The sequence below is a fragment of the Choloepus didactylus genome, chromosome 17, assembly GCF_015220235.1.
Source record: "Choloepus didactylus isolate mChoDid1 chromosome 17, mChoDid1.pri, whole genome shotgun sequence".
NCBI lineage: Eukaryota > Metazoa > Chordata > Mammalia > Pilosa > Megalonychidae > Choloepus > Choloepus didactylus.
The window spans coordinates 45022808-45044602 of NC_051323.1; the positions used below are offsets into that span (position 1 = coordinate 45022808).

The window sequence follows — 21795 nt, forward strand, 5'->3', positions numbered from 1 at the left end:
TAAAGCATCAGAGCAATGCTCTCCCGGGGGCCTTGAAAACACAGTGGTCATGCATTCTACAAGCTGCAAGGAAATGAATTCTGCCAACAACCAAAGAAGCTTGGAAGAGGACCCTGAACCTCACACCCCAACCCCGGCCAAAACCTTGTTTTCAGCCTTGTGATACCCAGAGCAGAGAACCCAATTAAGCCCTGCTTGGACTTCTGACCTGCAGAACAGTGAGATAACAAATGGGTTAAGCTGCTAAATTTGTAGTAGTTTGTTACTCAGAAATAGAAAACGAACACCATGTTCCTGCTGGTGGAGAAATCACTGGGTTTTTTTGTGTGTCTATAAATGACTTCTCATTGTTACTCTAGAAAGATATTTTAGCTGGATATAGAATTTTAGAATAGCTGTTTTCTTTTAGCGCTTTGAAGATATTACACTTTTCTGGTTTCCATGGTTGCTATGGGGAAGTCAGCTATCTGTCGGACAGTGGCTCCTTTGAAAGTAATCTGTCTTCTTATTTTATCCCTCCGCTTATCTTTAATACTTTTCTTTGGTTTCCTGGAAATTTATTTTAATGTGTCTAGAATGGATTTCTCTTAATTAACTTTGGTTGGGATTTGTTGCTCTTTGGGGACTCCGTTTAGATGTAAGTAAAATCTTTTCTTATGTCTCTTGTCTTGCTTTTGTATTTTCCATCTTTTTGTCTCTCTTTGCTTCATTCTAGATAGTTTCTTCTGCCATATTTTCTGGTTCAATGATTCTCTCTTTTCATGTATCTAAATATTGTTAAATCCATCCATTGTGTTTTTAAAATCTTTTTATTATATTTCTCTGTTCAAGAATTCTTGATTCATTTTCTAATCTATGTTGCTTTTAATTATTTTTAACTCCCTGCCCAAAATTTCAGACTTGCTCTTTATTTCTTTGAACATAGTAAGCTGAAGGTTTTTTTTTAAACAACCTGTGTCTGATAATTCTATTTCTAGAGTTGTGTAAGTCTGTTTCTATGCTTGTTTATTCTGATTTTTTGCTCTTGTTGCCTTGTTTCCTTGTGCCTAGTCTTTTTTTATGCAGGACATTGTATTGGAAAATTATTGCGGATATAATTTGAGGTTTAGGATAATTTTATCTTCCTTTGAAGGAATTTCCAATTACTTTTGGCAGGTGCTGGGGGGCTCTATCAATTTGGGATCACCTTTATCCAAAAACCAGGGTTTAAGATTTTTTGGGCAACCGAGACAAATTAGAACTGCGTGGTAATTCGGAAAGAGGGCTCATCTATTCCCTCATTTATTTTACCCCAGAGGGAAGTCTTCCTTGACCTCCTCAGGCTTGTTTCAGTGCCCATGTGTGTGCTCCCATGGCAACCAGGGCTCTAGCGAGCATGTAGGAATGTATAGTCTTACATTGTTTCCTCCAGCAGACTAAGTGTCTTGACGGCAATGGATACCATTCTTATCTCCAACGTCTAGCATAGCACCTGAACAAGAGACATTCCATAAATGTTGTGGAACTAAGCTGAACTTTAATTAAAGAGACCTCATGGACCATGTCTCCCTGATCCGACTCCTAGGAGATGGCAGACCCACAGTGACCTCTCCACTGCTCACAGCTGCTCTTTGTGGAAGGGGATTCTTCGGTGGAAGGAATGCTAAGAGGGGCTGGTTTCTGCAAGTGGAGAGCAAAACAGACGCAGAAATAAGAGGCCAAGGGCTCCTTGGGTGAGTAAGCCTCCTGGAATGAGCACAAATTACAGGGCGAGCTCAAACTTTTACAGACTGTGGAATTGGCTGGATCAGATCTCCAAGGGAAGAGGGGCTCCTGGCTGACGACTGGGTGACACTGTTGTAGCGTAGCTAAGAACTCAAGGCACAGTGCTTTTTAAGAAAGGAATCTTGTGTAACCGGTATGCTGAACACCCAGGACCATGGGTTGTGTCCACCAAAGCCACTTTCTTTTTGTCTCACATTGCCTTTTAATCCCACTCAGTGGGGGTTAGAGTGGTCCTTCTCCTGGCCTCGGTGAAATTTCTGGCAGGTTCGTAACTTGTCTGGGCACCCTTGGGTAAAAGAGAGTCTGGGGGTCACTTTAAGTTACAAAGCTAGACTCAATTCAATAATCAAAAGGGTCCAGACCAATATACTAATCAATACTTAACCTTCATTCAAAGTAGATTTCTCCCCACGCCTTCAAACTAGGACTCATGGCCGGGGGGCTCTGTGCAGCCTGGGAGGGAGGTATGTTTAGCTTCTTCACTTTCTCACTCACTTCCTCTTCTTGGTGCTGATTCTGACCTGCAAAGTCAAAAGTGAAGGAAGGGGAGAGGGAAGGGGGATAGAAAATTTCCTGATAAAATGGTTTTTTGGGTCCCACTCCTGGGGACCTGTAGGTTCCCTGGCAGATGTTTAAAGCTGGCACACAGGCTTTTATAGAGTCCTTGGAGACTCCCCTGCTGGTCTCTTTTGACTCAGCTTCTTTTCCTTCAGTGGGCTCCTCCTGCTCCCCCATAGCCTCTGCCCCAGCACTCACCTCCCAGCCTCGAACTGCTGGGGTCCCCTTGCCCTCAGAGGCCTCCCCCTTGCTCAGGCTCTATCCCTGGAGGACGTTGCCTCTGCCACCTTCTCATCTGGTCCCAGGATCCATTTTCATTCCCAGTCCTCTCCTCTCTACCAGAGCTGCTTTGCTTTCTCCAATGCAGCTGGCCATGGGCCAGCATGGGCTCCCGGCAGCAGGGCCACTGGCCAGACTCCCCGAGTGGTCCCTGCCCTGAAAGCCCCATTCACGAGACTGGAGGAAGAGAGCAGGTGACCCAGAGATTTTTTCATAGAAATCTTTGGCTTAAAATCCTCCCAGAACATCTTCTTTTTCATTTCTCTCTGGGAGAGGGGACCAAGAGACATGTAACCAGATCTTGAAAATTTCCTGTGACAATCTGCATCTTTGTGGTCTGCCTACCACCCTACTTTGATGCCCAATAACTATCATATCTTGTCATTCTAACAAAAACTTCTAATTTAATATCCTGTTGGCACTTGTTTTTTCATCAGAAAGGAAGCATCACTATTATGTTTTTTTCATAATGCAGACTTATAAAATTAATTTAATGCATACATTTAGAAGAAAATTATGCTTGGTACAATCTCATCTCCCAGAGATAACAGAACTAGCCCAGAGAAAAGATTTTGCTATATACCTTTCCAGGCTTTTTTGTCTGATACACTTGTACCTTTTTGAATCACAAAAAGAAATTGCACTTGTTTTAGAACAAGTTGTTTAACACAGCGTTGTGAGGATAATTTTCTTCCATATAAATGAAGATCCATCTTACCCTTTTTTATCAGCTGTATTGCATTACATGGCTGTATCCCATTTATTAAATCCCCTAATGATGAACATTCTTTGCTATTATAAACAAAGGTTTGATTAAAATCTTTGGACATATAGCAATTATTTCTTTAGGATAGATTTCTAGAAGTGCATAATGGGGATAATATTTTGAAAAATTTAAACTTTCAGTTCTTATGATCTCTTCCATAAATCATGTTCTCCAACAGCCATTCTGCTCTTAAAACCCCAGGGAAGGGAGGGCACCTGAGGCAGGAGACAGGTAAGGCACAGGGGAAGTTCTGACCGCAGTGACAGGGTGATTAGAAGGCTCCCCTTGTCTGGCCTCAGTGATGTGGGTGAGGAGGGGACAGAGGAAGGAAAGGTAGGGGCCTCTGTGTTCTTCCCCCTCTCTAGAGGGGGCGGCTGAATTACAGGTGAGGGTGGAAGCAAAGGAGGCTTTTGACCTGATCTCTGTTTGGAACTTTGGAAGGATACCATTCCCAAGGGGGCTGAGCTCCTTCTCCCTGCACTCCTCATGCCCTGACCATGGGCCTCCAAGAACCTGGGGCTCCACCGGAGTGCAGAAGTGGGGTGCGGCCTCACTGGGAAGGCAGAAGACACTTGAACTTTGGCCCACCCTCAGCCTGACCCAGCCTACAGCCCCTCATTAAGGGCTCCTCTTGGGAAATATGGGAAGAGGCTGGCCTCAGGGTAAAATATTTTCAGATCTTTCTACTACCTGCTAATGCCACCCTTTCATTCCACCTCCCTACACCCGGTTCTTTCCTCTCTATAAAAGATAAATCCTTTTTGCCTAAATCTTGAGATGCTTGCCGATCTGTTGGAGCATTCTCCCAATTGCTGTTATCCCCTCACACTGTTGCAATAGTCCCTTCCCCCTTTGCAAAAATCCTTTAAAATGAAGTTTCTCCTTACTACATCTGGATTTTTTCCTTTGATAACACACATGTTCATTGTCCATGAGAGGACTTTTTTTCCTATACCCTCACAACACTGGGTATTTTTCATTTTTCATGTCATTCATTTAATAGACCAAAACTAATAATTAAGCCTTTTTCTTTTTTCTTTTTGGGCCTTTGATTTATAATCATGTTGAGCAAATTTTGCATCAGGACATGACATGTTCTGGATCTCAGGACAGTGTTCTCCCTTTACCCAATCATTCATTTTGACCTCCCAGTAAAACCTCAGCAGCAAGTTTTGACTTAGGCACTGTTTTTAGAGAAACTGGGCTAAGACAAATGAACTCCAGGGTGATAGAAAGAGGCCGGGGCCGAGGTCAGCCTCGAGGGCAGTAAGAGCTGAAGGAAATATTTCCCCAAAAGACTTCTGAGAGCCAACAAGCAGGATGGCGTTGGGCCTCATCTGTCACCCTCCCCCTTTCTAAGACCATCTTCCCCACTGACTTCTAGCCCCAGACTATGCCCAAGCAGCCTCATTTCATTCAAAGGGACTCTGCCATCTCCCACTGGCCCTAGTGACCACAGGATCAAAGTGGGGGCTCCTGCCCAAGAGAGACCAGACCGCCCATGGAACAACTAGCTATTCCCCATGGCTTGGCACAAAAAGATGAGCTCGACCAGATCCCTTTTTCCTGGAATTTCAACTAAGAAACCCAGAATTATGAACAGTGTTGATAAAGTTGTAAGGATAATGGATAATGAATTGAGCCCTGGGCAAGTCAAAGCCAGGCTGATGTCAACAGGGAGAGGAAGGTTTGCAGACTAGAGGAGCTGTTCTCGATGCAGCGACATTCCTTTGGGAGGTGATCTGGGTTTCTGGATCCCATGGGCTACAACCTTGGAGGTGTAGCTGCTGGGGACTCAGAGTTCCTGAGTCCAGGACTGCCCACCCTTTGTGCACAACTGGCTCTGGGGCTGCAGAACCTCCAGCTCTGCCCCAGGGCCCATGCTTATCTCTACCTCATGCCTGGGACCTAGCTGTTGCCCAGGATAAGCTTTTCCTGAATCATTTTGAGCAGATATGAAACAAATTTTTATGGACCTTGCAAGAAAAATAAGACAAAGTATACAGTAGCATTTTACAATAAAGTTTCTTCTTAAACTTGGGAGAGGGTTGTTTATTAAAATCCTCTTAATGGTTCTGGTAATAACCCCCCAGGATGACATCTAAAATGAATCTGCTTTATCCCCTCTTCCTCCAAGTGCTATCAGTCAGTTAAGAGGCTTCATATAAACACTCTGAATTGTTCTTTAAATATGACAGCTCCTGGAACCTAGTATTCTTCCAGAATTAGCTTCTATCATTCAAACCATTATCTTTTTCTGAAAAAGCAGGCTCTGTTTCAAAGGAAGTCTCTTTTCATTCTAATGTGCTCCTTTTCTCCGTGTCCAGAGTGGCCTTTGAGTGTACTGTGGACCCTGAACACCTATCCTAAGCACCTACAAGAATCATGAAACAATTGATGGCTAAATGGAAGGTTTGAGCTAATTCTTGGAGTAAACACTGTTGGCTGGAAAAAAAAAAAAATTAGAAAGAGCAACTACCTCTATTTAGTGAATGTGGTGATAAAATGTAACACATCTTGGAGTTTTATAAATTAAACCTTCTAAGACAGGCACCGATGAGCTTCATAGAAAATGTTGCCTATATAGAAAAGTCTCTATATGAAGAGAGTTTTGTAATTTCAATGGTCAGACAGTAATCTATAGTTGATTGTGTTAATTTAGCTAATGAGTCTGCATGGATCCCATTTTCATGAGTCAATACCCAGATGCTCCAGTTCAACTCCTTCTTAATCAATGGAGCCTTCCTTTGTCTCCCTGGTTTTAGAGGTCACTTTCACTCATCTCTGAACTTCAGATTTAACATTGAGTCTCACAATTCAGCTCTTTTCACTTTCCATTTTCAATTTTTTATTTGTTTTTTGCTTTTTCCAATTTCTTTCTATTTTTCAATCTTCAGTTCTTGAGATGCTTTTTTTAAAAAAGACATACAGTACTCAATTTAACACATTTAAAAATGCTTCTCTTGCCACTTCCCTTTTCTATCTTTCTTATCATTGCAATCTTGAGTATATTTATAATAATTAGGACTCCAGGTATAGGCTAATAGTTGTCACTGTGAAAAATAAAATCTAAAAAGCTTATCATTATTCTTTAATTAATCAACTCATCCACCCCTTCATATACTGTTAGTATAATTGTGTTAGATGGTGGATAAAGAAGGGAAAACAATTCTTAATGCTACTTAGAGAAAAATAGAACACAATGGTGGATTTTTTGGAGGGGAGAGAGAGGTCAGGCTAGGAACTAGTTTGCAAATTTCCTTTTCCTACCAAATGAATCAGTTGATATGGTCAAGTTAACTTTTTCTGAGCAAGCATGTGTCAACATCTTACTACAAGATAAAAAGTACAGTGCAGTTGAGCTGAACTTGTACTCTGAAAAAAAAAAAAGAAAAAAAGAAATTACTGAAACCTTGTTAATGGCTTCAATGGAAGCAGGCCAGTTCCCTACAGGCCAATTTGTTGAAGGATCTGTTAGCTCAATGTCTAAGCTGCCCAAATTTCCAAATGTACTATTTACCAAAGTTTAATTTAAAGGGTATTTTTGAATATTAAAGTATTCATATGAATATTCATAAACACATTCTTTTTGAATATTTTATTCAAGATATTATTCTCAAATATCCTAGTTCAAAGCATTCTTATTCACTGTATTCTAGAATGTATTATTCATGAATATGAATATATTCCATAAATATATTCACTTCTATGGTTTTATTCAAAACATCTGGAAAACTTTAAGTTAATTGGAGAACTAAGCTCATGAGAAAATAAGAGAAATTCTCAGTGGGAAGAGGGAGCTAAATGGGGTTGGGGGGAGGAGGGAGCACTGGATGAGCTGGTACGGAGGCTGCCCTGGAGGTCTACTGGTCACAGGAACCAAGGAGGCACTGACAATCAGTCTGAGACCAGGGAAGAGGAGGCTCGTGGGGAGACCTGTGGAAGCTGCTCCTTCTGGGTGGCCACCTACAGGTCCACAGCCAAGCATCCGGTGGTGGACGGGGCCACCGTATGGTGACCAACTTCCTGGTTAGCCCTGGACTGTTGTTGTTTTGGCACTGAAAGCTCCTGCATCCCAGAAAACCTCTTGGTCCCAGGAATACAGGGATGGTTGGGTGCCCTAAGCCACTGTTCCATAACAGGGTCAGCAGTTGGGGAGAACAGCTGGAAGCGGAGGGGAGAATAATGAGGACTAGCTGAAATCTGCTGGGCATCTCTGCAGCCGTCCATCACTGCATCTCATGGTGATATCCTTCAGAGAATAATGACTGCTACTTCTTTTTTTTTTCCTTTATTAGAGAAGTTGTGGGTTTACAGAACAATCATGCATAAAATACAGGATTCTCATATACCACCCTACTATTAACACCTTGCATTGGTGTGGGACATTTGTTACAATTGATGACAGCACATTTTTATAATCTTTTATAAAATTAACTATATACATCTATTATGTAACTACTATTAACTATAGTCCATAGTTTAACTTAGGGGTCACTGTTTGTGTAGTGTAGTGCCACAGATTTTTTTTAAACATTTTTTTTCTTTTTTACCATATATACAATTTAACATTTCCCCTTTTGATCACATTCAGATAAAAATACAGAACACTTCACAAATTTGCATGTCATTCTTGCACCAGGGCCACACTAATCTTCTCTGCATTGTTCCAATTTAGTATATGTGCTGCTGAAGTGAGTACCTGCTACTTCATTTTCATGTGCAAGTTCATGTAAGTTCTTCTTCTGGCCATCCCTGACCTGGAACCACGCAGGCAAGGGGATACTGGGAAACACAGTTCCCAACTTAACCAAGTGGCATCACATAGATCTCCACCCCACAGAAGGCAAAATTAGGGGAAAAGGCAAATACATTTTAAGCCAGAAGACTTCTGGTTGGAGAGCCTACATTGGAGAAAAGCATTGACCTTTTTATCTTCCCTTTCTCCTGAATTGCATTGGGATGCTCACCACCTTCAATGCAGAAATCAGCAGTGATAGCCCTGACTTTTAGGGCAAGTATAGGGACCTATGAACAGGAACAACAACAAATTAAGAACCAAGTAGAAAGAGTAGGTATAAAAATATAATTGTTGGAATAAAGAACACTATAGAAGAGATCAATAGTAGGTTAGATACAGTCGATCTAATGAGTTGAGATCAGATTGAGCAACTCTCTAGGAAGGCAGCAGAAAGGGATGAGCATATAGAAAATATAAATGAAATAAAAAAGCAAGGAGATATCAAAGCGAGAAGAAGTATCAATATATGGATAATGGGGGTCCAGGTGGAGAAGCAAAATAAAAGAAAAGAGGAGAAAATATTCAAGAAATAGTGAAGATAAAGTTCCCAGCATTAAAGAAGGACTTCAGATGAGAGGACTATAGGGTGTCAAGCAGGAAACAGACACAATATAGTGAAGTTTGGGAACATCAAAGTCAAAGAGAAAAAGTACATTTCTATGAAAGAATAAGAATCAGACAAGTATCAGACTTCTCAACAGTAAGAGACAAGTAATATTACTTAGGTACTGGGAAAAAATCTCTGAATCTGGAATTTTATATATGGTCACATTTTCATTTCCATTTGAGAGGGTAATAAAAATATTCTCAGGCATGTGACACCTAAGAAGTTTGCCACACAAAAATCTACCATGAAAAATTACCTTTGGAAGAAGAGTTCAAATAAGAGAAATAAATCCAGGAAAAGTTACAAGAGCTATGGATGCCATGGTGTTAAAAGATTTTCATAAATTTATTGTTGTTATGAAAAAAAAAAAAAAGCTAGGACAGAAGAAAAGAAAAAGAGAACATGCACCCATAATAACTAATGTTGAAAATTCCAAACAAAACAATATGATGGGGTAGGAGAGGGAGAAAAAGGGATAACAGGGAAAACTAATCCATTTGACTTATTAGAGGGAAGACATATATATCTAGAAGTTTAGGAACTCAATAGTCATTGGATTTTCCATCAGGAGTGATTATTATTATTTTTTATTGTAATTTGGGGGTAGAAGAAATAAGGTCACTAAATTAAAATGGTCATCATTTCCACCACCCAGTTTACAACATATCTGAATTCAGAATATCCTCACACAAGCCAAAATGCTTAGCTTTTAGCACCATATTTCACCAATATCAGAAATAGGAGTCAGATAAGGAGAAATACAGGCTTCCCGCAAATTTATAGGGCCTTACATAAAGCAGGTTTTGCTGACATCTGCATTTTGAATTGTCCCTTTTTGCTTACCCTGAGCTTTTTATATCTTGGGACAACGCATCTTAGTAAGATTCAGGATGGGATTTCATTGTGTAAATGGGAAAAAACATGGTTGTGACAGGGAAGGTGGGAAAAGTTAAGTGGCATGATGCTTCTAAAGCAGGTCCTTATCAGGCAGCGCAATTTTAGGAAAGAGCGTATATGAAAATTGGGATCTTGAACAGTAATTCTTACGACTACCCAGGCCTGTATCCCCCTTGGCGTGTCTTCGTGGACTCAGAGGTGCTCATGCTTGTTTGGACAGCACAGCCATTCCTCTTTCATGGAAAGGAGGAACACGAGGAATGCAGGACAGGCTGGGTCGCTCTGACTGCTTTGAGCACAGAACTTTGAAAAACTTACAAACTCTGAATTTTAAATTCTTGACTCAAACCACAGTCAGAGCCTTGCACACTGTCCTAAAAAAATCTCTTTTCTCTTAGAGCTCCTGGACATCTTATATTGTAATTTAGGTTCCCACAGTATCAAACACTGCATCTAGATGTAAGCAACTAAAACCTAGATGCAGTGTTTGATACTGTGGGAACCTAAATTACAATATAAGATAACATTTACAAACTGGTCGTGCTACTTATAAAAAGTCACAGCATTGAATGAGAAAGTAAGCTCCTAAACTTCTGGGTGTGTGTGTGTGTGTGTGTGTGTGTGTGTGTGTGTGTGTGTGTGTGTGTGTGTGTGTGTGTGTCTTCCCTCTAATAAGTCAAATGGATTAGCTTTCTCTAATATCCCCTTTTCTTCCTCTCATTCCCTGTCATATTGTTTTGTTTGGAATTTTAACATTAGTTGAAATTTCAGCAATCTGAAGGAATCTCTAGGGAGTTGTGCTGAGTGAAAAAGCCAATCCATAAAGGTTACATACTGTATCATTCCATTTATATAACATTTTTGAAATGACAGAATTAAAAAATGGAGAACAGATTAGTGGTTTCCAGGGTTAGGAACAGTGTAGGGGTCTGCAGCATGGGAGAGAGGTAGATATGGCTATAAAAGGGAAATGTGAGGGATCTTTGTGGTCTTGGAACTGTACATTTTCTTCATCTTGCTGGTGGATACAGAAAGCTACACTGGTGATAAAAAAGAGTACAGAATTTAATACATACAAACACACATACACACACAAGTATAAATATCCTGATTGTGGTATTGTACTATAATGTTACAAAATGTTATCACTGGGGAACACTGGGCAAAGTGTTCAAGAGATGTCTCTATTATTTCTTATAATAACCTCCAATTATCTCAATTTAATTTTCAGTTAAAAAAATCCAATGGCAAAAAAAACAAAAAACAAAAAACAAGGCAATGCTTACTAACTCCCTGTGGAGAATCTTTGCCTAAAAATTAGCTTACTTGCATTTCCATGCTTCTGTTAAAGAGTGGGAAAACCGGCTCCCTAGTGTCCCAAATGAGATAAGAGAATTATGATTGGGCAACATCACTGAATCTGCCCCAGAGTTTGTTTTTATCATCCCACTTCTGGTACCAAATTATTTACCTGTTAGGAAAGGGTTCAGCTACAAGTTATAAAACACCCACCCAGAAATAGTTTAAACACTCATGAACTAGAGTGGGGCAAGACTGGAAACGGAGATCATTTAGGAAGCTCCTGCACTAATTCAGGTAACATGACAGAGCACTGGACTGGAATGGTAGTGGAAGAGGAGGAAAGAAGTGGAAGGGATTTATTCTGATAGCACCAGCAGGATTTTCCAAAAGACTAGATATAAAGGTAAGGGAATAAGAGAAACCAAGAATGGTTCCTAGAATTTTTGGCTTGAACAACTGAGGGGATGGCAGTGGCATTTACTAAGATGGACAAGACTGATAGAGCTGCAGGTTTGGGGGTGAAAATCAAGAATTTTGGGATTCATGTTAAGTTTGAGATAACAATTAGATGTTCATGTGAAGACGTCAAGCAGGGAACTATTGAGAGGAGTTACGAATTACAGGGAAAGGCCATTGTTAGAAATACAAATTTTGTAGTCATCTGCATATAAATGGTATAGAAAACCATGCGTCTAGACGAAGTCACACAGGGAGTGCTAACAGATAGAGAAAAGAGGGGAACTTAGGACGGAACCCTGGGTATTTTGATATTTACAAGTTGAGCAGAGGATGAAAAGCCAGCAAGAAGAGCCCAAGAAAGAACGGTCAATAAGGTAGGAGGAGGACCAAGAGTGAGTAGTATTAAAGAAAATGAGAGAAGAAAGTGTTCAAAGAGGGAGTGATCAACCCTGTCACACAGCGTGAACAAGTTGAGTAAGAGTAGGAATAAGAACCGACCACTGGATTTGGCAATGTGGATATCACTGATGAGCTTGACAAGAGCTGTTCATCAGTGGAGTTGTGAGGATGAAAGCCTTATAAGAGCGGGTTCAAAACAGAATGAAAGAGAACTGGAGACTGCAATTATAGACTACTCTTTCGAAAGATTTAGCTGCTACAAACAGCAGTGAAATGGGCAAGGCACAGGGAGGAGTTGGTCAGGGTCAGAGGTATTACACAGCACGTCTGTACGGTGATGAGAATGACCCATTTCGAAACACTCCTGGGAAAAGCAATAGAAGCGCCCAACTGTGCTCTTTCTCAAGTCAGTCCATTCTGATTACAAGGTGGAAACAAAGAATGCCAGGCACCGCAGAAGTGTACGAATCCGTAAAACAATGTCCCTATCCGGGAGGAGACTTTCGTGCGATTGAAGAGTTAAGGCTTAAAGAAGTAAAAGTTAAACAGCAATTTTTTTAAAATCCCAAGTTAAACTAGTGATTCAGGAGAGAGGGGTAGGGAGTGGAGGAAGGGAGACGTCCTATGGGCCGGGGCAGGGTCTAAACTGATCCACCCATAAAGGCTTATGGGACGGGTAGGGCGGATGTTACGGTCTCTGAAAGGGAGCAAGCGGAGGCTGAAGTAAGTCAATTTTGGAAACGCAGAGCCCGAGGCAGTGGCCAGCGTCCTTCTTCTCGAATCACAGAGAAGTTCCAGCGTCTTCTGTTTTATTAGGAAAGGAGTTAGGATGCTATCACCTTCCTTCCCACTTAAAGAGGGAGGCTCCAGGGCACTCGTGACGGTGGAGGCCGAGCTGGAAGAATCCGCCGTGTCCCGATCCGCCTTCCTACGTCTTAGGCCAAATTATGATCCTGGGGGCTTCCGCGGTTACCTAGCAACCCTGTCGGGTTCCCTGGGGCTCCAGTGGCCCAAGCCGGGCTCGAGCCGAGTGTCGCCTCCAAGGAAGGCGGGTAAAGGCAATGTGTCGGCGCGGCCAACGCTGAGCCCGGGCCCGCGCCACGTGGAATCACCGGAGCGGCCCACCCTTCCGCCGCGGCCCGGGAGCAGCGCCTGGCTGCGCCAATGGGCCGGCAGAAAGGGGCGCGCGTGCGCAGGACGGGGGAGGCATGTTGATGGCGGGCTGGGGGCGGGGCAGAGAGGGGGAGTGCTTGAGCACGGGCCTGGCAAGGCTCATCTTGGAAAACTTCGCGTCTGGAAAAACGATTCGGCGGTGAGGACGGCAATGGTGAGTGAACCAGGGACTAGCTGAGGCCGGGGCAGCGCCTCTGAGGGGTGCAACGCAGACGTCCGCAGCCGGGCCGAGCCAAGCGCCTTTCCGGGGGCCTTGGGGCCTCGGGCTCCAGGTGGGAGGAAGGAGCGGTCCCGGGGCCGCCTCGGGCCTCCCTCTCCAGACGGAAAGCCTGCCCACCGCCGGGGGCTTTGCAGCCAGACGGGCCCGGCCGGCGCCGATCTCTGCCCGTCTCGCTGACCCTTGGAAATCCTGGGACCTTCCTGTGGGGTCACCAGGGCTAGATGGACCCTGCCCCGGCCCGCCGGAGAGGCACGCGGGCTTGTGGTTCTCCGTCTGCCCCTGGTACTCTCAGCTTCCCACGTAGGGGACAACAGGGACTGTCGGGCCCGGCGAGGTTGGCCAGGCTGTGGGAAGGCGGGGGAAGCTGACTTCCTCCTCTTTTTCCCCTTCGGGCACAGCACCGCCATCCACCCGGTTAGTTGCTTAAGCCAGAAACCTGGGCGTCATTCTCACCTCCCTCTTTCCTTTACCCACCCTTAGAGAATCCATCACAGAGCTCTCTCGGGTATGTCCGCTTTCCTCCCACTCACTCTGCTGTGCTTCAGACCACCATCATCTCTTCTCTGGATTACTTCAGTCGCCTCCTAACTTGTTGCCGCATTACTTCTTGATCCTGTGTAGTTTCTTAAATATAAAGAAGCCAGAGTGAAGGTCTTAAGCATAAATCTGATTATGTCACCAGACATCTGGCCCATCCCTTAACGCCCTTCAGTGGATTCCTTTTGCCCTTCCAAGCTCTCCTATATGGCTTGCAAGACCTTTCTTGGCCTCGCCTCTTTTTACCTTTTTCTGGACTCATCCTTCTCCACTAAACTGTCTTCAACATATTGAAACTTTTTCAGTTTCTGACTTGGCCCAAATTCCCTTCTGGGCTTAGGTGTTAATTACTATGTTCCCTCTGCCTGAGTACGTCCTTTGGTTGAACAAATCCTTTTTATCCTCCAGGGGTTACTTCAGGTATGGGTTGGGGCTCCTGTGGTATATCCCATAGGTGTTTGTTCACTAGCCTCTCTCTTCCAGCAGGCTGTAGTCTGTGTGAGAGGGGCCTGTCCGAGTCACAGGCACGTCTTCAGTACTTGGTGCAGTGCCAGGCTATTTGTATATGTGAAATGTGTAAAGGAAGCATTACAGCTCCTTGGGCTCCCCAAATGACTGAATAGATCAGGTTTATTAAATACCTGCTTTTTCAGAACAGATTCTCAATCCCCAACCCATGTAGGTTTCTTTGGCCTAGGAACTTGGTTATTTTCTTGTTGTGTCCAGGACCATGACAGCAGTAAACGGGCAAAAGCCGGTCATAGTTTTTTCTTTGGCATTGGCTCGGGGTACAAGGTGTCTGGATATTGGTGAGGGTGGGTGCGTTGAGTTTGAGTTCTTAACTGAAGGCCCCTGTATGGGAGAAAAGCTGGTAACAGCTGCTGTGGGAAGGCGGCTGGCTCCAAACTCTTCAGTGCTAATAGAACTAATGACACAATGAGGAAAGGGTGAACCAGGCCAAACCACTGATGGAAACTTCTAAAGGGAAGTTAATTTTCCAGCTTAGGCCAGATCTTCTGTGATAGGGAACAACACACCTAGTTGTCAAGACCCCATCCTAATTCAGAAGTGAAGGCATACTATCCCTAGCTTAGCTAAGCATTTGTGTGTGATGAGTTCAGTAGGGTAAATGAGAAACGGAAGACAGGGGCCCAACTTTCAGAGATTAATTAGAAAGGAAAAAAGACAAATAGAAATGAACAACATGTGACTATATGGTGAGGCCAAATAAGAGGATGCAATTGGTGTTGGCTGGAAGAATCCAGAGGTGGCATTTGAACTGGACCTGGAAGGAAGAGGAAGGACAGACAGTTGGAACCAGTGGGAGCGAAGGCTCTAGGAGGGGATGAGGCCACTGGAACAGAAGAGGAGGCTTTTGAGGCTGGAGCTTGGTGGGAAGCAGTGGGAAGCATCCAGGCTGGTGGGCATTCTCAGGCAGACTAGGGAGGACTTTGAAACCTAAGCTGAGGAGTTCGGCTTCCATTGACCTGTTTCTCCATTCTTACAGCACACATTTTATCCTTAAAGCTCTGTCACAGTCAGGGCCCACTGGGAGGTCACTACTGATGGTCCAGCACTCCCCTCTCAGGACTGAAGCGTCTCCCAGTGTGGGGTATCTTGAGGCATGTGTTGTGTTCTTGAAGTCTCTTTACAGAAATCTCTCTTCCTTGAGATTTTTTCCAGCCTGGTTTTTATAATTTCTCAAAAAGGCCAGTGAGCCAGGGAACTGCTGGGGCTTATCTGCCAGGCTCTTTGCTCATGGCCTTGAACTAAGTGGCCGGGTGGTGTGGCTGATGCAACTTGCTTTTTGGCTGAAGGCAGTTGCTTGTGTTTCCTTTTGGATGTGAGCAGTTTAGTTGTTAGGTGGCAGTCAGAGTCCCAGTTATTGCAGTGCTCAGGGGTGGGGGGTTTCTCCTCTGTCTTTGTGGGTTTAGTTTTTTATTTGTTTGTTTGTTTGTTTTTGTATTCCAATGGTTAGAAACCTGCAACAGCAAACCAAAGTAGGATGAGTTCAAAATCAATAATTCTTGACCTTATCCTGCCTCCATTGAAGAGGGATAATTTATACCCACAGTTACCAAATTATTAATAACTTTTGCTTTTTGGTGCTATTGAATAACAACTCCCCGCACTCCCCACTCCTCGCCCTTCTCACATCAATTTGTTGTTATACAGAAAGTGGTGCTACGGATTCAATAACCACCCAGCTCTACTATCTGTCTGATATACACCTCCCAAAAAAGGTTTTTGTCCTCCATTATAATGACATCAAAACTTGACAGCGTGTCTGAAGGGTTTGGGGTTACTCCCCTCTGCCAAGGTCCATGGCGCACAGGCGAGAACCACCAGCCCTGGTGTGGGCACTGAGTGGGCTCAGTCCTGCCCTCACAGAGGCCCCTCAGCCAGGGGCACTTTTCAAAATTGCGCTCACAGCTGCTATGAGCAAAGGACTGGAGCCTCCTGCAGGGAAGCCTTTGGGAGCCCGTGCTAAGCCAGACTTGGAGTTGAAGGAGACTGGCTGAGAAAGGCTGGGGGAGACCTGGATTCTCCCCTCTGGTCCCACCTGTCCCAGAACTCTTTAAGATGTGTGGCCAGAACAAGCTGTTGTGCGCCTGGCCTGGGCAGTCAGTTTCTCCTGAGCTCTTGGTTTTGGGTGCCGGGTACCATGGCAGTGGCCACCTTAGGGTCTGGACGCTCTTATTTGGTAAATGGAACTGTAGTTTCTGACTGTTCCTCAGTTCTTTCTGGAGATGAGAAATCTTATTACCCTTTTTACCTTCTCCATGTAGTATTGAAACAGAGTTATGGGATAGATTACACGAAATGCATTTAATTCACTTACTTGTTCCACTTTTGTAAAGAAAAAATATGTTATAGAACTTTTAGAAGCAATAGAAAAGCATAAAAAAGAAAATAAAAATCACCCATAATCTTATGATTCAGAAGATTATCTTTGCTGACAGTTTTTAGTCATTTTAGTCATCCTGAAACCAAGCTCTGCTCCCTTCTCCCATTTAAGAATCCTCAGTGGCCTCCATTTATCTTCAGGGTAAATTTTGCCCGCCTTGGCTAGTATGGTCTGGTCAACCTTTGTAGCATCTTGTTTATATCCCGTTCACTTCACCCCCTCTATGCTCCAGTCCAACCAAATCACTTGGTGTTTTCTTTCCTAGCTGTCAGCACCCTGCCACTCTGCTCACATCATCTCCTAAGTCTAAATCGTCTCCTTCAGTCCCTGGACATTCTCAGCAGGCTCATCCCTTCAGGTCCAGCTGAAGTGTCACCACTTCTCAGACTTGCCCTCATCCAGAGGAAATTTCTTCCTCTGAATTCCCAGAAGGGTTTATCTTTCTCCAGTACATCTCACTTTTTGCCCTCATTAGCGTTTTAGGTAGAAAGGATTCCTCTCACCAGACTGTAAGCTATTTATAGGCAGGAGCAATCTTTGAATCCCTTTAAGCTCTTACTGAGTTGCTGGGCACCCAGAAGGTGCTTCAGGAAATGTTGTGGCCCCCCCATTTGGGTGATGGGGACCTGGCGTGCGCAAGGTCACCCTGCAATCTGTTGCAGAGCTGGCCTGGGCCCGCTTCCCCTTGCTGCTTCAGCAAGTTTTCCCAGGGGGCACTATGTCAAGTCTTGATAGAAACCTTGGCTCTGGTGTTCTTGCCTTCATTTTCTGTGTCCCCTCTCCCTTCCAGGTGCCGATGACCATGGGATCTCTGTGGCTGTTCAGAACTCCTTTCCTATGTAGCCTGCTCTGGGCCTTTTGCACCCCAGGTGCCAGGGCTGAGGAGCCTGGGGCCAGCTTCTCACATCCTGGCAGCGCAGGCCTGGATAGGAACACCGTGCACGACCAAGAGTACGTATCAGCGTGGGGGCGGGGGGGGGGGCGGCAGCCCAGGGTCCGCCCTGTCATCTTTACCTGAGGCCTCCTGCCACGGCACAGTCTTTCCTCTTCTTTGTTCCTATTTATATGGCTGCTTGATATTTTTCAAGGATGGTATTTATTTCTTTTTGCTACCTGTAAGGTCAAGCATTCTTTTTTCATTATCATATCACAGATGGAGGATCTTGAGGCCCAGATGAGATAAATGACTTGCCTGAAATCAGTCTCTCTCTATCACCACACGCATACTTACACACTCAGTAATAATGGCAGAATCTAGAGTAGAGCTAAGATTTCTTGACTCTGACAAGACTTTTTTTTTTACTGGCACATTCAAACATTGAATCATTTATCATTTATTGCAGCTTTTGTCCTGGGCCAGTTGGCCACACACATTATATATTTTTTTATCCTTGAAGTTTTTTTTTTTTAGTTCTTTTTAGCTGATAGCCCAAAAGTGTCATAACAACATTCTAGCAATAAAGAGAAAAAAGTCTCCCATATTCTTGTCAGCAAAACAAATTAGCTAACTTTTCCCCTGCTCCTTTCAGGGCCTTGCCTTTCTATATATCAGACTTGCCTGTGGGCTGCCACTCTTGGTTGGTGTTCTGAGATGGATGTACTTTAAGATCTTGAGCTGTTCTAAGTCCTTAAGGTTTCAGCATGATCCCGGTGTCTCCAACAAGTGTTTTCAGTGGTCTGAATCTGATTGTTGGTTTTTAGGCATATCCTGGAGCATCTAGAAGGTGTCATCAACAAACCAGAGGCGGAGATGTCTCCACAAGAACTGCAGCTCCATTATTTCAAAATGCACGATTATGATGGCAATAATTTACTTGACGGCTTAGAACTCTCCACAGCCATCACTCATGCCCATAAGGTACGTCAGGCAGCAGCTGGGTGGGAGTCCTGGAGAGGCCTCCCTTCTCTGTGAACTCAGCCCTCAGTCTTGATGACCTGTGCTGTCTTTGTGCCACAATGTTGCTGTTTCTGTCTTCTCTGTTCACCATCAATTCTTCCTCTTTTCTTGTTCCACAGTCCTTTCTGCAAGGGGTGACCTACTGACGCAGAAGCCCCAGGGCTGGGCGTTTGTACTTTTAGGAAGTACTACAGTCATTTCTGCTGCACACCAGAGTTTGAAAACCAGTACCTAAAAGGCAGGCCACATTCAAAATGCAGAGCAGGGGAGAAGTCACTTCATTTGAGAAGAATGGCATATCAGGGGGCCAGGGGATAGAGGAGGTAGGCAGGCAATAGTTGAGGGTTTGTGTGATATTTGTAGTTTACAAAGCTCTTTTAAGTAGGTTTTCTTGCTTGATCTTTGCAACAGCCCTGTAAGTAGGTAGGGGCGGGTTTTATTACCCACCCGTTTTCTAGATAGGGAGACTGCCTTTCTGTCACTTATGGGGAGGGGGAGAGGCAGGTGATGAGGTGGGTGTGATCATGTTTGCTGCCAGGAGTGTAGGTTTGGGTTTGTTTTGAGGACACAGGGAGCCTCTAAAGGTTTTGAGCAGGAGAATGACATGACTAGGTCAGTGTTTCAGGAAGATCCTTTGCTGATGGCAGACTGATAGAAGTGAAGTAAGATTGCTGTCAGGGAGAAGAATTTGGATTTAGCATTCCTGGCAGGTGAGGGTGGTAGTGGCAGCAGGAGAGGAAAGGGTAGATGTGGGAGATGTAGCAAAGAAGAATCAGCCAAAGCTGATCGCTGAAATTCCATCAGCCAAGCTTATGGAATTAACTTGGTGCCCAGCAAAGTGAGCCCCACTATGCCTGCTTCTGGAGCAGAGGAAATATTTTGCCTCTAAGATTATAACAGGTCCTACCTGTCAGCAGTGCCTTCTTCCTTTTGCTCTGATGCCAAGATGTTGTCCAGGGTCTCCCTGTTTCCTCTTTGTCAGGGCAAATTGTGCACAGAGCTACTCTTGGGAGGGCTTAGGCTGTTGGTGTTTCTCTAGGGTGGGATGTGGGTCATGGGGTTTATGAAACTCTCAGTTCTGTGTAAGCTAGACCCAGCTTTCTACATTGAACATTTGTAGTTAAAAAAGAATTAAGTTATTTTAAAAATAAATAAGCAAGCAACCCAACTGTCCATCAACAGATGAATTGATAAGCAAAATATGGTATATCCATACAGTAGAATATTATTCATCCACAAAAATGGAATGACGTTCTAACGCACACTGCAACATGGATGAACCTTGAAGATACCATGTTGAGTGAAAGAAGCCAAATACAATAAAACAAATATTGTATGTTCTCATTGATATGAAATAATTAGAATAAGCAAATTCATAATGACAGAAAGTAGATTACAAGTTACCAGGGGCCAAGGGAGTGGGAACGGGGAGTTATTATTCATTGGGTACAGAGTTTCTGTTTGGGGTGATAAAAAAGTTTTGGTAATGGAGGTAGTGATGGTAGCACAATATTATGAATGTAATTAATGTCACTAAATTGTATACACGAAAGTAGTTAAAATGGGGAAAATAAATAAAAGAAATTTCTAAATTGAATTTTATGAGTTGATTGTATCTGATATGTGTGTTTATGGATTCCTAGAAATAGCCAAGTGTATTCAAGGGGTGTTTGGACACATGAGCATGGACATTTTGGACATTAGCTGATCACTTCTTCCAATAAAGTGTCAAACTCACCATTGTCCAATTTATTTTTTTGTAGGAAGGGAGTGACCAGACACTACCAATGAAAGAAGAAGATCTGATTAACTTAATAGATGGTGTTTTGAGAGATGATGATAAGAACAATGATGGATACATTGACTATGCTGAATTTGCAAAATCACTGCAGTAGATGCTGTTTGGTTTCCTCATAGTCATATGCAAACGTGACCTGATATAATGTGAACTTTTAGTAATGCGGAATAATTTATTGCTGCAGTATTTTGGTAAAAACCTGTAGCACATGTTACACTGGGGTGAGAAACAGAAATCAAGAGAAATAGAAGAGGAATGGGACACATGGTAATCCCTGCGTATTGCTAAACCTCTTACTGGACAAGGGTCTGATTAAAGAATCCTTTTAGGAATATTGGATAATTGGAGCTGAGTCCTCAGGAACTTGAATTTGACTGTAGAATATTGCTAGTCTCTCGGTATTAATTTATGCTACCTGAAAAGGAAGACCACAAGCTCTGCCAAGTGGACATACTTTTCACAAACAGAAGGAATGGAGTGAATGCCAAATGTCTCCTTGTTACTTCTCTTCAGGTAAATGTGGTCAGTATTCTGGAAGGTCGCTGGCCTTAAGGATTTCTTGCTCTGCACAAGTGGATATTTATAAGGCTGTTTCAAAGCTACAACATAAGAATGTCAAGTGTTGAGTTTAGTTGACCACTGAGTCCAAGATTTTGAATCCTCTGGCATTTTGAGAATGATATACCACTGGCCTAAGTAACATTTTTCAGTTTTTCAATGTTTTATGAAACTACTGCCACATGCTTATACTTTATCTCTTCAACTTGGGAGAGACCTTGAATTTAAAAGTGTTCTCTACTCTAATCAATAGCAAATGTTCTAGCTTTCTTAATATTTCTATTTAACTCTTTTTTTCTAGCATTTTATTTTTGCCATTTAGAATGTAAAGATTTTACTCTTTCTTCTTGATATGATGGGGGTAAAACTACCAGCTGGTCCAGCACAAGTGAGAAGTAAAAAAGATCTTTCACCAAACACAATGATTAACCTGATACAAGTTATATTTCAAAAGGAATGTTGTTTAAATGACCTCTCCTAGCCTGATTACATGAATTCTTCAGACCAGTAAAATTAGAAAAAGAGGCTTAACAACGTAAATCTCAATAGGAGTCAAACATTAGAAGCAGCAGATTGTAATTTGGTTTATTGGATATGATGGACATGCTGTAACAGAAACCTGAAATGATAGTTGACTGAATGGGATTGCATAAAATTTGCTGTAAGATATATAAAGACTTATTTTCTTTATTAAATTATTCTTATAAGAAAACATGTATTTGTAAAAATGGTTTCCTGTGTCACATATTTGTGCAATCAGAGCTGAATTGTAAGCTATTCTTGTAATATCTAGTTATTTTGAAAGATTTGTATAATGAATTCAGATATATGGACCAATAAAACTGATGAAACAAAGAGTAGTTGATTTTGTC

General features: G+C 43.0%; 1 protein-coding gene and 1 non-coding gene across 3 annotated transcripts; one reads left to right on the forward strand and one right to left on the reverse strand.

The window, feature by feature from the left end:
• Positions 1-1461: 1461 nt before the first annotated feature.
• Positions 1462-21775, forward strand: MCFD2 (multiple coagulation factor deficiency 2, ER cargo receptor complex subunit). 2 transcript variants are annotated; one of them, XM_037806989.1, is made up of 4 exons: positions 1462-1712; positions 17461-17621; positions 18372-18528; positions 20331-21775. In XM_037806989.1, exons 2-4 carry the CDS (start codon positions 17467-17469, stop codon positions 20460-20462), a joined length of 444 nt encoding a protein of 147 aa, XP_037662917.1. In that variant the 5' UTR covers positions 1462-1712; positions 17461-17466; the 3' UTR covers positions 20463-21775. The 2 variants fall into 2 exon arrangements, with proteins under 2 accessions (XP_037662917.1, XP_037662916.1); XM_037806988.1 differs by lacking the exon at positions 1462-1712 and adding an exon at positions 13059-13159.
• LOC119513012 lies at positions 7964-8069 on the reverse strand. The gene has a single exon (XR_005212520.1). It is a non-coding gene; the product is annotated as a U6 spliceosomal RNA (small nuclear RNA).
• Positions 21776-21795: the final 20 nt, after the last annotated feature.

Coding starts and splice junctions, on each gene's coding strand:
- MCFD2 (XM_037806988.1), top strand. Junction 17,622..18,371: donor AACACCGTGCACGACCAAGA/GTACGTATCAGC, acceptor GTTGGTTTTTAG/GCATATCCTGGAGCATCTAG. Junction 18,529..20,330: donor CCATCACTCATGCCCATAAG/GTACGTCAGGCA, acceptor ATTTTTTTGTAG/GAAGGGAGTGACCAGACACT.